This window comes from Ranitomeya imitator, chromosome 4 (assembly GCF_032444005.1).
Source record: "Ranitomeya imitator isolate aRanImi1 chromosome 4, aRanImi1.pri, whole genome shotgun sequence".
NCBI lineage: Eukaryota > Metazoa > Chordata > Amphibia > Anura > Dendrobatidae > Ranitomeya > Ranitomeya imitator.
In genome coordinates this window covers 222,975,981-222,990,981 of record NC_091285.1, presented here as the reverse complement: position 1 = coordinate 222,990,981, position 15,001 = coordinate 222,975,981, and the positions used below count along the sequence as shown (strand labels likewise).

General features: G+C 49.5%; 1 protein-coding gene across 2 annotated transcripts in view; it reads right to left on the bottom strand.

Annotated features, from left to right (window-relative positions):
* CEP290 (centrosomal protein 290) overlaps positions 1 to 15,001 on the bottom strand; it is a 361,160-nt gene that overhangs the window by 277,980 nt on the left and 68,179 nt on the right. For both annotated transcript variants that reach the window (XM_069764386.1, XM_069764388.1), the window contains exons 16-17: positions 14,661 to 14,748; positions 12,625 to 12,713 (exon numbers count right to left, since the gene is read on the bottom strand). In XM_069764386.1, coding sequence (XP_069620487.1) covers positions 12,625 to 12,713; positions 14,661 to 14,748 — 177 coding nt within the window. The remainder of the gene's footprint in view (positions 1 to 12,624; positions 12,714 to 14,660; positions 14,749 to 15,001) is intronic.

The following is a 15,001-nucleotide window of genomic DNA, read 5'->3' as shown; positions in this document are numbered from 1 at the left end:
AAATGACTCTCCGAGTTAGGCAGGGAATTATTAGGCATCCATTTATTTATCGCCTTGGCCTGGCCGGCGAGATAATATAAGTGGAAATCTGGCAAAGCCGCCCCACCCCCCTGCTTCGGCCTCTGTAATGTCGACAATTTAAGTTTGGGCCTAGTTTTCCCCCATATAAAGGATGTAACCAGGGAGTTTAACCTTGCGAAGAAGTGTTTGGGTATGGGCACGGCACTATGTTGAAGGCAATAGTTAAGCTTAGGGAGCAGTATCATTTTAATTAGATTAATTCGGCCGGCAACCGAGAGCGGGAGTTTGTTCCAGGTTGAAAATTTAATTCTAACCAAATCTAATAGTGGGTAGATATTAAGTTGTAGATCTAATTGGCTGTATTTGGACATGTGAATACCTAAATATTTGAAACTGGATACAATGGGGAGCGGCGAGAGAGTTTCGAGGCAGGGTGCCTGGGTATGTGAGAGAGGGAACAAGGCAGATTTATCCCAGTTTATATATAGCCCTGAAAATTTACTGAACTTATCTATAGTCGCAATCACCTGTGGTAACGTTTCCTCTACTTTGTCCATAAATATCACCATATCGTCAGCATAGAGACCGATGGTATCCACTCGATCCGCAATATTTATTCCCTTAATACCATCAGAGGTTCTTATGCGTATTGCCAAGGCCTCTATTGCCAAGGCGAAGAGGGCCGGGGATAAAGGACATCCCTGGCGAGTTCCCCTATAAAGGGAAAAGGGCTCAGAAATGGTATTATTCACAACTATACGTGCCCTGGGCTTCCTATATAGTATATCTATCCCTCTTAGAAATTTGTCCCCAAAACCGTATTTCCTCAGACATGCAGATAGAAAGGGCCATTCGAGAGAGTCGAAAGCCTTGGCTGTATCTAACGATGCTAGTGCCCAGTTATTATCTGTTTCTAGGGAGCTATACTGAATCACTGATTGAACCCGTCTAATATTGATGGAGGTGCTTTTTCCCGGCATGAAGCCAGTCTGGTCAGGGTGTATAAGGTCTAATATGATTGCGTTCAGTCTAGTAGCCAGAATTTTAGTAAAGATTTTATAATCCACATTTACCAACGATATAGGACGATATGACCCACATTCCAGAGGATCCTTCCCCTCTTTCCTGAGCATAACAATATTTGCATCATAAAATGTTTCGGGCACAGGTCCTCCCTCCCATATTTCCCGAAGTACCTTCAATAAGAGTGGTGCCAGTTGATCACAGTATTTCTTGTAAAACTCAATAGGAAACCCATCCGGCCCAGGGGCCTTCCCAGTGGCCATATCCGCCATAGCATGTTCTACTTCCTCCATGGTAAATTCAGCGTCCATATAGGCCCGCTGGGTTGGACTCAACAAAGGAAACACTATATCTGATAGATAATCCAGACACTCAAAGACATCAAGACCACTACCAGATTTATACAGCGTCTCATAGTAATCATGAAAACACTGAAGTATCTTATCCGTGGAGGACACCAATGTGCCATCGAGTGTGCGGATTTGTAGTATAGTATTGGAGGTATTATGTTGGCGTACTAAGAAGGCAAGGAGTGTGCTAGCCTGGTTCCCTAGCTCGAAGTAGGATTGACGGGTAAAGAATAATTTGCGTTTTGACTTGGTGTCCGCATGTTGAACATATAACCTCTGAGAAGCAAGCCACTCAGCCCTGTTACCACTAGTTTGACTAGATATATAGGCAGCCTCCGAGTCTTTCAGCCGCTGCTCTATCTCATCATCTTCCCTCGCCGTCACCCTTTTAATGTAGGAAATTGTGGAGGACAAACACCCCCTCAAATAGGCTTTTAGAGTATCCCAGAACAAGCCAAGATTTTGGGGTTCCGGGTGAGTTGAATTAAAACAATTCAGCTGGTCAACCGTTCTATCATTAGAGTCCATTAATTTTAACCAAAAGGGGTTCAACTTCCAGGGCATATTATTATATGATTGGCCATATTTAAGTTTGAGGATAACCGGACTGTGGTCCGAAATCCCTCTACTGCCATGCTCAACACCATCCACCCACAGTGCCAAATTACTAGAACCGAATATGTAATCTATGCGAGATAAAGATTGCCTAGTGGATGAGTGGCAGGTATATCCTTTAGTCTCTGGGTGATGCACTCTCCACAAATCCAGCCATCCACTACCATCCATAAACAACGCCAGTTGGGAGGGGGGCCAAGACCGGGGATCCCCAATTGTCGCGTCATCTAATCTCAATCTGTCCAGGGACCCATCCATGACTAGGTTAAAATCTCCCATACAAATAACACTAGCATCAGGATAATTTAAGGCGAAACCCAATGCCATACGAAGGATCGAAGTACCAGCGGGGGCAGGGGGATTATAGATACATAATATCACATATTCTCGCGAGTTGATAAATGCATGCACAAAGACAAAGCGACCCTCCGGATCCCGCCGTGCCTCCCTGGCCTCCCATCTAACATCTCTATGTATTAACAGAGACACCCCTCTCGAGTAGCTGGTGTGGAATGCGTGAAGAGACCACTGCACCCACGGTTTTTTTGTATATCGAGCTGTGTCTCTAGTCAGATGTGTCTCCACCAGTGCCACAATGTGTGGGCGATACCGTCTAATCTGCGAGAATACTTTAATTTTCTTCCGGGGGGTTTTGATACCTCGTATATTCCAGGTCATAAATATGATCTCAGATCCCATATTGATACTTAAAAGAAAGGAAGATGTGAAGTAGTACTCGGGTCCGGTTCAGAGGCACCAAACAAGGCTTAAAAATAGTGTTAGCGGCAACCATACACATTGAACAATCAAAACTAATACAAAAAACAACAACCCAACATAATGTAACTTTAACAGTAGAGAAGTACAATCCTGCACTCCTGTGATCAAATAGAAAAGGGGATACCCTCACTGACTCCAGCGTCCGGTATTATTAATAAGCTCAGCACCCACACGGAGAGCTCCTTTTTCCCCCATATTGCCATTGGACAGAAGAAGCCGATTAGGAGTCATTTACAGTGGACACCTTGTAGGACCGCAACCATTCAGTGACCTCCGCCGGGTCCGTAAAGAATAAGGAGGAGCCATCATGGACAATACGTAGTCGAGCAGGATAAAGCATGGCGTAGATAATATTTTTATCCCGTAGTTGTTTCTTAATTTCCATAAATCGCGCCCGCTGCTTCTGAAGCTCCATTGAGAAATCCGGGAAAATTGATATGGTAGCATTGTTGAATTTAATAGGACCCTTCTGTCGCGCCAAGCGGAGAATAGCATCCCTATCCCTGCAGTTGAGAAGGCGCGCCAAAAAAGGTCTAGGCGGAGTTCCAGGGGGGAGAGGTCTCGCTGGGACCCTATGGGCCCTCTCCACCGAGAATGTTGAGGAGAATCCATTTCCCAGAGAGGTTTTAAGCCAGTCTTCCAAAAATTGTTCAGGTTGCTGACCCTCCGAGCGCTCTGGCAGGCCAATAATTCGAATGTTATTGCGGCGCAGCCTATTCTCCAGGTCATCTGCCTTTTGTTTCCAGGCGTTTATGGAACCGGCGACCTTTTTCAGAGTAGTCTCCATAGGGGTGATAGTATCCTCCACATGGGACACTCGTGTTTCAACCTCTGAAATACGTCCTCTCATGGCCTGCATATCATGCCGCAGACGACCCACTTCAGTGTGCACGTCCTCTATCTTTTCAGTAAGGGACGATCTAGTGAGGGATATAGCCTGCATTAATTGCTCAGATGCTTGCTTAAGGGTCAGTTCCTCTTCTTGCTCTCCCTCCTCAGTATCATCGGAGAGGCGATTTTTACGCTGGGCCGGCGTAGAATTATTCCTGAGAGTACGTACATTATCAGGGGGATCCTCCCTGGAGTATTTCCTCAATTTCTCAGCAGCCCCTGCCCCTTTGGAGTGATACATGGTGGGCAGCAGAAGGAGCCACACAAGTCAGCGGGCACAGGATATAGGGCTGTTTTTTTTGGAGAAAAAAGGGCCACAAAACAAGCAGCTGGCGTAAGGAGAGTTGTAAAAAGTATTAAATGTAGCCTGAGGTGTTATATATCAGGACAGGCCCACAGCCACCACAGGAGGACCAGCAGGGAGGGGGTTAATCCCTCCAAAGTTATGGCGCCAATAAAAGAGATGTCTATCTGGCAGGGGGGGCGTGGGGCCCAATCTTTCAGGGCACACACACCACGTCGCCCCTGTATATCCCGGGTTATCTGTTCACCTCTTGAGCAGCACCGTTAAAGTAATGAAGAGCGCCTCTCCCCTCACTGTCAGGGAGTGCGCACTGGTAATGGCCGCCGTCCCCTGCAGCCACTGCCGCCCGTCCCGGAGCTCTCAGCCCCTGCACTCCTATGCCACACAGCGTTCACCGCCGAAGAGCGCAGCCCCACCGAGTCCACCAGAAGAGAAGCCGGGTGTCAGAAGAGGCCAGTGCCGCGTCTTGTCCCGCCGGAGCGCGTGCTCCAAGATGGCCGCCGCCGCACAGGTACCCTCCGTCCGCCCAGACCACTCACGGATTCCAAGTCCCGGGTCCTTACTGCAGCCTTTTGGGGAGGTCACCTAACTCCCGGGGGTCCCAGGCGCCAGTGCCAGCCGATACCACTGGCAAATAAGGGGTCTTAATGGCAGGATATTATCAGGATGGCCGGAGCTCTCACGAGGCACGTCTTCCCTCCTCCGTTACATAGCCACGCCCCCTAAATTTATAGTTTTATTTTCAATTTTAATTGTCAACAAAATTTGGGTTTCTGCTGCCATATTTTGAGAACAATAACTTTTTAAAAATGTTTTTGTCAATGGAGCGGTGTGAGATCAAATCCATTTTTATTGCTACCATTTTGTGGTTAATATGATATGTATAGCTTATTATTGCATATTTTGGGAACATGACAGAAATTGAAAAGTGTCAATTCTGGCGTTCCGCTCTTTATTCCTTTTTCATCAGCATTTATGATATGAATAATTAATTTTATATTTTGATTAGATCAGGCTTTGTCAAACGTGGCAATACAAGATATGCTTTCCTTTTTTTCCATTTCCTTATTTTCATTTTTAAAAAAAGGGGAAAATGCAGTCGCGGGGACTCGAACATATTATTCGAGCACACCGAAGTCATTCAGTTAGCACCTGAGCATTCTCGGATAGCACCTTATCCAATCACATTCGCTAATCACTAATGGTTAAACAATGGATACATACTATAGCTATACTGTTCCTACTGTGAGCTTTTTTTATTTTTTTTTAAGAAAAGGACAGAAAAAACAGGATTTTTGGTTGCTAACTGTAAAATCTGTTTCTTGAAGCCTCCATTGGGGGACACAGGAACCACTAGGAGGCTGACACTATACAAATAAAAAAGTTAGCTCCTCCTCTGCAGTGTACACCCCACCGACTGGCATTATACTCTTCAGTTAGTGAGAAAGCAGTAGGAGAAAAGAACAAGGTTGAAAAACCACAACCACAAACTTGAGAACTGTAAACGTGAGAACAGTCATAAAACAGATAACAGAAACATTGGGAGGGAGCTGTGTCCCCCAATGGAGGCTTCAAGAAACAGATTTTACGGTAAGCAACCAAAAATCCTGATTTCTTTATTGCCTCTCATTGGGGGACACAGGAACCATGGGACGTCCCAAAGCAGTCCCACGGGTGGGAAAGACAGACTTTCATCAGGTCAGAGGACTCACCACTGCCGCCTGCAAGATCCTCCTGCCTAGGCTGGCGTCCGCCGAAGCGTAGGTATGGACCTTGTAAAATTTGGCGAACGTGTGGATGAAAGACCAAGTTGCCGCTTTGCAAAGCTGTAGGGCGGAAGCCCTGTGGTGCACCGCCCAGGAGGCGCCGACTGCCCGGGTAGAGTGAGCCTTAATCCCAGGAGGGGGCACTCTGTTCTTGACCCGGTAAGCCTCCAAAATTGCCAATCTGATCCAGCGAGCAATAGTCGCTTTAGAAGCCGGTTGGCCTCTGCGCGTGCCATCAGGAATGACGAAAAAGGAATCCGTCTTCCGGAAAGTGGACGTTCTGTCCAGATAGATCCTCACTGCCCTGACAAGGTCCAGCTTGTTCAATGATCGCTCCAGAGGATGAGTCGGAGCTGGACAAAAGGAAGGTAGAACGATGTCCTCGTTGAGGTGGAAGGTGGAAACCACCTTAGGAAGAAAAGAAGGTGGGGGCCGGAAGACCACCTTGTCCTGGTGAATGACCAAAAACGGAGGGCGGCAAGACAGGGCCGCCAACTCGGAAACGTGGCGAATAGACGTAATGGCCACAAGAAAGGTCACCTTCCAAGATAGAACTGATAGAGGAATCTCCCTAAGAGGTTCAAAGGGAGAAACCCTCAGAACGTCCAGTACCAGGTTTAAGTCCCATGCCTCCACAGGGGCTCTGTACGGCGGGACAGCATGGGCTACCCCTTGAAAGAAGGTCTTAACCTGTGGCCGAGAGGCCAAGGTCTTCTGAAAGAGGATGGAAAGCTGTTATGATAAGATAATTCAGTACCACAATGGACATAGAGGTCAGAGCACATACAGTGACCTGACAATAACCCAAAAACATAGAACGAGCTCTGAGACGTGGAAACTCTGCTGACCGCAATCCCTAATCCTCTCCAACAACACTAGAGGCAGCCGTGGATTGCGCCTAACGCTCCCTATGCAACTCGGAACAGCCTGAGAAACTAGCTAGCCTGAAGATAGAAAATAAGCCTACCTTGCCTCAGAGAAATACCCCAGAGGAAAAGGCAGCCCCCACATATAATGACTGTGAGTTAAGATGAAAAGACAAACGTAGAGATGAAATAGATTTAGCAAAGTGAGGCCCGACTTTCTGAACAGAGCGAGGATAGGAAAGGTAACTTTGCGGTCAACACAAAACCCTACAAAAACCACGCAAAGGGGGCAAAAAGACCCTCCGTACTGAACTAACGGCACGGAGGTACACCCTCTGCGTCCCAGAGCTTCCAGCAAGCAGGAAAAAACAAATAGACAAGCTGGACAGAAAAAACAGCAAACAAAATAGCAAAGCAGAACTTAGCTATGCAGAGCAGCAGGCCACAGGAACGATCCAGGAGGAAACAGGTCCAAAACTAGAACATTGACTGGAGGCCAGGATCAAAGCACTAGGTGGAGTTAAATAGAGCAGCACCTAACGACTTCACCACATCACCTGAGGAAGGAAACTCAGAAGCCGCAGTACCACTTTCCTCCACCAACGGAAGCTCACAGAGAGAATCAGCCGAAGTACCACTTGTGACCACAGGAGGGAGCTCTGTCACAGAATTCACAACAGAAAGCGCAGAGACCTGACCCTTCAGGGAGCTAAGCGCCAGGCCCGAATCCAGTCCATCCTGAAAGAGAAGGCAGGGAAAAAACCATAGGCGGAACGCGGTTGGACTCGCACCAACGAAAGTAAGATTTCCAGGTGCGGTAGTAGATCCTGGAAGACGAAGGCTTCCGAGCCTGAATCATGGTGTGAGTCACCCGGTCCGAAAGGCCGGACGCTCTAAGAACCGCGGTCTCAACAGCCACGCCGTTAAACTGAGCGACCGAGAATTCGGGTGGCAGATCGGACCCTGGGACAGCAGATCGGGCCTGTCTGGAAGGCGCCAGTGAGCGTCCGTCCGCAAGAAGGTTGACGAGCTCCGCAAACCAAGCTCTCCTGGGCCAATCCGGGGCGATCAGGATGACCGGCACCCTTTCCGCTTTGATCTTCTTCAACAGCTTGGGAAGTAATGGAAGGGGTGGGAACAGGTAGGGCAGCTCGAACTGTGACCAAGAAATGGCCAGAGCATCGACGCCCACTGCGAGAGGATCGCGGGACCTGGAGACGAACTGCGGAACCTTCCTGTTGATTCGAGACGCCGTGAGATCCACATCCGGAGTCCCCCATCGAAGACAAATCTGATGGAAGACCTCCGGCTGCAAGGACCATTCCCCTGCCGTGAGGCCCTCGCGGCTGAGGAAGTCGGCGGCCCAGTTGTCCACGCCGGGGATATGCACCGCGGATATCACCAGAACCGTTGCCTCTGCCCAAAGGAGGATCTTGGATACCTCGGCAAGGGCCAAGGAGCTCCGGGCCCCCCCCCGATGGTTGACATATGCCACAGCCGTGGCGTTATCCGTCTGGATCCGGACTGGAAGGCCCCTGAGGATCCTTTCCCAGTGGTGGAGGGACAGAAAGATGGCCCGAATCTCGAGGACATTGATTGGCAGAGTTGTCTCCTGCGACGACCAACGGCCCTGAACCGTCAGGTGGCGAAAAACCGCACCCCAGCCGATCAGGCTGGCATCCGTTGTCACCACCTGCCAGTGAACTGGAAGGAAGGACCTGCCCTGGGAGATGAGAGGTGACGTCAGCCACCAGTTGAGGGACCGCTTGACCCGAGAAGAGAGTCTGATCGGCCGATCCAGGGAGAAGACAACCTGTCCCACTGAGACAGAATGGCTTGCTGAAGGGGTCACGAAGGAAATTGGGCGAAGGGAATCGCTTCCAATGTAGCTACCATCCTCCCCAAAACATTCATGGCCGAACGGAGGGAGGGAGGCTGAGGACCTTGGAGCAAGCGTATGTCCCGACAAAGAGTGGATCTCTTGTCTTTGGGAAGGAAGACTCTGGTCTGACGAGTGTCGAAAAGCATGCCCAGAAAGATGATGCGCTGAAAAGGAATAAGGCAGGACTTCTTCCGGTTGACCAGCCACCCGAAACGGGCTAAGGTGTCGAGAACAATGGAAAGGCTTTCGTGGGCCTGAGCAAAGGACGGAGCCTTGATGAGGATGTCGTCGAGGTATGGAAAAAGGACCAAGCCTCTGACTCTCAAGATGGCCATCAGCGCCGCCATGATCTTCGTGAACACCCTTAGCGCGGTTGCGAGACCGAACGGCAGGGCGACGAACTGAAAATGATCTCGTTGCACTGCGAAGCGCAGGAAACAGTGATGTCCAGGAAATATCGGGACATGTAGGTAGGCGTCCTGGATATCTATAGAACATAGAAATTCCTGAGCCTCCATGGAAGCAATTACTGAACGAAGGGATTCCATCCTGAAGTGTCTCAGGCGAACTCTCCTGTTCAGCAATTTGAGGTCCAGAATGGGACGAACCTTGCCGTCTTTTTTCGGTACCACAAAGAGGTTCGAGTAGAAACCCGTGTACCGTTACTCCGGATTTGAGCAGAGAAGCGATGGCTGTGAAGAAGCCCGGAACAAGAGCGGGATCTCTTGGAGGACGGGATTGGAAGAAACGATCCCGGGGTCTGGAAGCGAACTCTATCTTGTATCCCGAGGATACAACTTCCCTGACCCAAGCGTCCTCTACTGCGGAAAACCAGACGTCCCTGAAAAGGAGAAGACGGCCGCCCAATCTGGGAGTTGGGCTGGAGTCTTGCCAAGAGTCATGCGGAGGTGGATCTTCCAGTCCTGGGCCTGGAGGATCTACCCTGGGAATAGCGAGGACGCCAGGACGGAGTGGGCCTAAAGGACACCGCCTTCTTCTCTTGACGTGCCTGTGGCCTCTGTTGCTGCTGGGAAAAGGAGTTTGACGCAGCGAAGCGACGAAAAGGGCGAAACTGCCGTCTAGGAGGAGGGCGACGGGGCTTAGCCTGGGGGAGAAGAGAACTTGTACCCCCGGTGGCGTCCTTAATAATTTGATCCAGCTGGGAACCAAAGAGACGAGAGCCCTGGAAGGGCAGACCGGTGAGGGACTTTTTAGAATATAAGTCCGCCTGCCAGGCCTTGAGCCAAACGGTGCGGCGGATGACAACGGCATTGCTGGAGGCCTGAGTCGCACAAGACGCGACATCCAGGGAGGCAGAGACCAGGTATTCACCGGCGTGGGAAATCTGGTTGGCAAGCTCCGCTAGTTGCACGGTGGGCGCCCCGTCCAGGATACCTCGACGGAGCTCTTTGGCCCATTTGGAGATGGATTTAGAAACCCAAGTGGAAGCAAAAGCTGGGCAAATAGCCGCTGCAGCCGCTTCAAAAGCTGACTTCGCAAAGGATTCTATAGTCCTACCGTTAGAGTCCTTCAGTCCTTCAGAGATGCTCCGCCGGACAGAGGAAGCACCGTGTTGGTGGACAGCCTGGACACAGGTGGATCCACCGAGGGAGAGACCGTCCAATTGGTGGTAAGTTCTGGAGAAAAGGGATATAACACACCCAGGCGTTTTCCCCTCTGAAAACGCCTAGTGGGATTCTCTCTCTCTCTGGACATGATTTCCTCGAATTCAGGATGAGGAGCAAAAAACTTGGAAGGTGGTTTGGCCCGTCTAAACGAAACCGCCTGATCTGCGGGTTCCGTAGAGGGATCCTTTATGCCACAAAATTGGTTTACTGCCACAATGAGATTCTGGACCATCTCCCTCATGGTGGTGATTTGGTTAGAATCCAGCTCCGAAATATCCTCTGAGGGCGCATCAGAGAAGGCCTCGCCTGACTCAGGGGAGGAGGGTCGAGGGGACGCCGACGGCAGGGGAGGGCCGAGTGGCTAGATGGAGCGCGAAGAGGACTCAGACCGACGTTCCTGTCTGGACCTTTTGTGGCTTATCAAGGAGGGCTCGGGCGGCGGTTCCTGCGACCCGCTGGCCACGGCAGGGGTCTGCAGGGGTAACCGATCCAGCGCGGACACCAGGGTTTGAGATACCCGTGTTAAATCGGCCACCGATTGTGACAGAGAGGCGGCTCAGCCTGGGATGGGGGGGATCACTCTCGGGCGGAACAGCCGGGGGATCCTGGGCGGTGGGAACAATCGGGTTGCTGCAGGACTGACACAGCGGGGAGGACTGACCTGAAGGAAGTTTGCTGCTACAGGACGAACATGCAAAGTACGTGACTAAGACAGAAGAGGAAGAAGTAGGAGGACGAGAGCGGCCCCCTTTAGAGTTAGACGTTTTGAGAGGTCCCTGAAGATGCCAGTGGTTAGGGGACAGTGGGCAGAGGGGGGTGTCAGTCTGCAGTGCAGCTACTCACGGACCCGGTCCTGGAAGAAGTCCCACTTGTCAGCGGAGAACTCCTGTCCTGAGGGGCCGTATTCTGCGCAAATCGCTGAGCTCACAGAAAAACACGTGCGGGGCTGAGCTGGTGCTGCTGCTGCTGCGGAGTGCACACCAGAAGAGTGACTAATTCCCTGGAGGAAGTGGGCGGAGCCAGCCACGGAGGCGCCGGTGGGCAGGACAAAATATGTCGGGCGGGAAAAAAGCCCGCCCGCAGACCGGAAGAGAGGGAGCGCGCAAACCGGAAGTAGGCGCCGGGGCCTAAAGTAGGAGCCAGCGGCCAAGGAGGATAACCGCGGCGCCGGAAAGATGCGCCGGAAAGGTGCGCCGCCAGAAACACAGGCGGCGCAGCAGCCTACCAGGCTGCGCCGCTAGAAAAAAACTGCTGCCGAGAAGCCCCCTGCGGCGCCAGAGCAGCGCGCTGCAGGAAGAAGCGGCGTGCCGGTCTGTCAGGGCCGCAGCGCCGGTGTGGCCCCAGAAATCGCGGTGCGCAGACCTGTCAGGGCCGCAGCGCCGGTGAGCCCCCGGCAAAAACTGCGGCACGCCGGCCCGACAGGGCCGCAGCGCCTGTGTGCCCCATGGAAAACCGCGGCGCAGAGGCAGTGCGCCACGGGGAGAAGATGTGGCCCCTACCAAAAGACTGGTAGGAGAAATCGCGGAGCCCACACTGGTAGGCAAACGGCGCGGCAGCCTATAACGGCCCCGCGTCCGTAAGAGAAGGTCTGCAGAGAAACTGCAAGCCCAGGTCGTTCTGCAGGCAGCGACCCGGGATACGGGAGCCCCTACTAAGACCCCCAGGAATCTCTAGGAAGGGATGGGGGGAAACCGCGGCGCCGGAATACTTACCTCAAACATCCCACGTCGGTACTAACCTTAAAAGGGGGATGAGACGTCCAGGGAGCTGATGGACGTCCTCGTCTCCACAACCGACAGGCTCTGGTGGGCGAGTGGGTGGGGGACGGAGCCAGGACCGGACTTCTAAGCACGCTGGTGTGCTAGCATCTTGGTCCTGGAGAAGGATATATGAGGATACGGGGTGGCAGTACACGCCGTACTCATATTCCATAATGTGGGACTACAGGTGTGACTGTTCACCCTGTATCCCATCCGGAAACCTGAAAGAAAAACGACGCACATTGAGGTAGATAAGGGTCTAATGAAAGACCCGTGTCCACCTCCTACTGACACTAAGCTAAACTGAAGAGTATAATGCCAGTCGGTGGGGTGTACACTGCAGAGGAGGAGCTAACTTTTTTATTTGCATAGTGTCAGCCTCCTAGTGGCAGCAGCATACACCCCATGGTTCCTGTGTCCCCCAATGAGAGGCAATAAAGAAATCGAATATTTTTTTAATGAACTTTTACATATTGTTTCTATAAATAAATATTAAAATAAAAAATCTGGACCTTACCAGAAAAGGTATAATTTATTTTCAAGTAAAATTTAAGTTATTTCTATGTTAGTCTTTCATGGCTGAGACACGATAACTGTTCAGGCTCCGACCACAGAGCCATGGAAACAGCCAAGTGTGGCTGAGCGATACTGAGATTGTATCTCCACAGAAATGAATATGCTAGTTTCCATTGTTGCAGAAATATGCACTGCATAATCAGAGATATCCATTCCTCTTACCCTTCCCCTAATTTCTTCCGCACTGGGACCTTTCTGTTTTGATGCCAATTCTCTGAGAGTGTTCTGATTCAGGTCATCATCCACCAATCCTGGAACCCAAACAGAGTGTTAAAGGGAAAAAAAGAAATGAAATCCAGTGGCAGTAATTTCAGATGATATCTGTATGTCCTCTAAAGACTAAACACCATCAATTCTGAGTAAAAAGAGGACCACAGTGGATGGCACTTATATAATCAATACACATTAGACTACAGTCAGTCTTCTGTGTATGGAGGCCTCCGGACTTTCTCTTTTCAGATGATGTCGGGGAAGTAAAGAATCCGGCCTGTTGAATTTACATTTCTTGGAGATTCATTGATGTCTAAGAAGTCTCGGCCAGGCCCAACTGAGAAGTCTCGGCCAGGCCCAACTGAGAAGTCTCGGCCAGACCCAACTGAGAAGTCTCGGCCAGGCCCAACTGAGAAGTCTCGGCCAGGCCCAACTGAGAAGTCTCGGCCAGGCCCAACTGAGAAGTCTCGGCCAGGCCCAACTGAGAAGTCTCGGCCAGGCAAAACTGAGAAGTCTCGGTCGGGCCCATTGCCAATAGGTCACGCCGCGGGGTCTCTGATCCAAAGGCAGAGGGGCTGTCAGCCCTTTGTCGGGTTCCAGAATGCTATGATCGTGTTCAATCTCAGCATTTCAGAGGTTAAAGTGCCCGGAGCAGTCTGCGACTGCTCCTGGCACCTAGTGCTAGGTGTCAGCTGTTAGAATCAGCTGACACCCGGCGGTGATCGCCGGCACACCCCCGGGTGCGCGGTCGATCGCGATGACATAATATTCCATCCATGGTCAAATAGGCCCAGGGCACTGTCAGAAAGGGGTTAATCTGTCTACTCTTGCATTGAATTTATTGTATGTATATGTCCCTGCTTAACTGTAAAATGTCAGCGCCATATAAAATAAAACTATTATATGGTGTTCTATAGAAGTCTTAAAAACCTTAGTAATCAATTTTGCATCATTCATGCGCTACACTCACTATGCTATGTTCTCACATTACACAGCTGTTGAAGCCAATGGCTTCCAAGTAAGCAGAACAGCAGAGGGGACCAGTAAGACATTAGTAAGCCTAGCCTATTGAAACGTTCACTGTGAACCAGTAATACAGTCTCTGTCACTACGTTATTTATAACCCACAATGCCATTTGTTGCGAGAAAAATATCTAGTCCTTATTAAAATGCTGTTGTATTAACTGCCATTACTACCTCTTGTGATCGGCATTCCACTAGCTTACTGCTCTAACTGTAAAGAACCCATTTGCCATTTAATGCTGGAATATCATAATGAATGTCTCCTCGTCCTTTGCAATGTCTTAAGAGAAATTATACATGCGTCAGTCCTTTGTACTGATCACACAGTGTTTATACTTATAAATGAGATCTCCTCTAAGGCGTGTCTTTTCTTAGCTAAACAAGTCCCACTTTTCTAATGTCTTATCCCATATAATAATCTGGTTGCCTGCCTTTTAAGTGACTCTAATGTCCCAATTTAGATTGTGAGCTGCAATGGGGACAGTGATGATCTGTAAAGAACTGTGGAAATTAATGTTAAATAATGTTTTTGTTTGGTTATTAAAGAGGTGATAGTTTTGTCAGCAAAAGACTGCCGCTTTATAGTATAATCAGAATATATCCATACCTCTAGTAGACCAACAGATACCATTTGGCATACCTCTACTAGTCAATTGCAGTACTTTTTTTTTTTTTTTTTTTTTTAACAACTGTTTGGTCGACTAAGTTTTCCAATAGAAGGCCTTTCATCAAAGGAAAACCTGCCAAATGAGTGTAGACCGCAAAAACATTGTATGTTGGGCTATAAGTACTACACATGTGACGGGATTCCCTCCCGAGTTAAACTGCCCAAGTCTAATTTGCCAATGATTTTAAGCTTGTGTAACTAGTCCTTTCACTCGCGGCGATTTATACAGTAAACGCATAGTGTGGTTGAAAAAAAGAACAAATACTATGAAAAAGCGAAACACAAAAAGGTCTCTTACCAAGAGTTGCAGACTTTTTTCCTTTTTCTTGAGCCAGCTTGCGAACTTGTTTTTTAAGTTCAAGTCTTTCCTCTTCTAGCCGCTCAATCTGTATAGTTACAACAAACTTTATTATTATCACGTCCAGAAATGTATATCTGTTTCGACCAGAGTGATCCAAAAGAAGACATGTCCTGCTACACACTACAGATAATAATATTCAAAGCTAAAGTATATAGATGGGCTCGATATGGGATCCTCCATTCGGGACTCTCACCAGACATCATTTTTGTAACAGTGGAATTAAACAATGAAATGATACAAATTCAGTAGAACATATGCACCACTGTCATTTCATTATA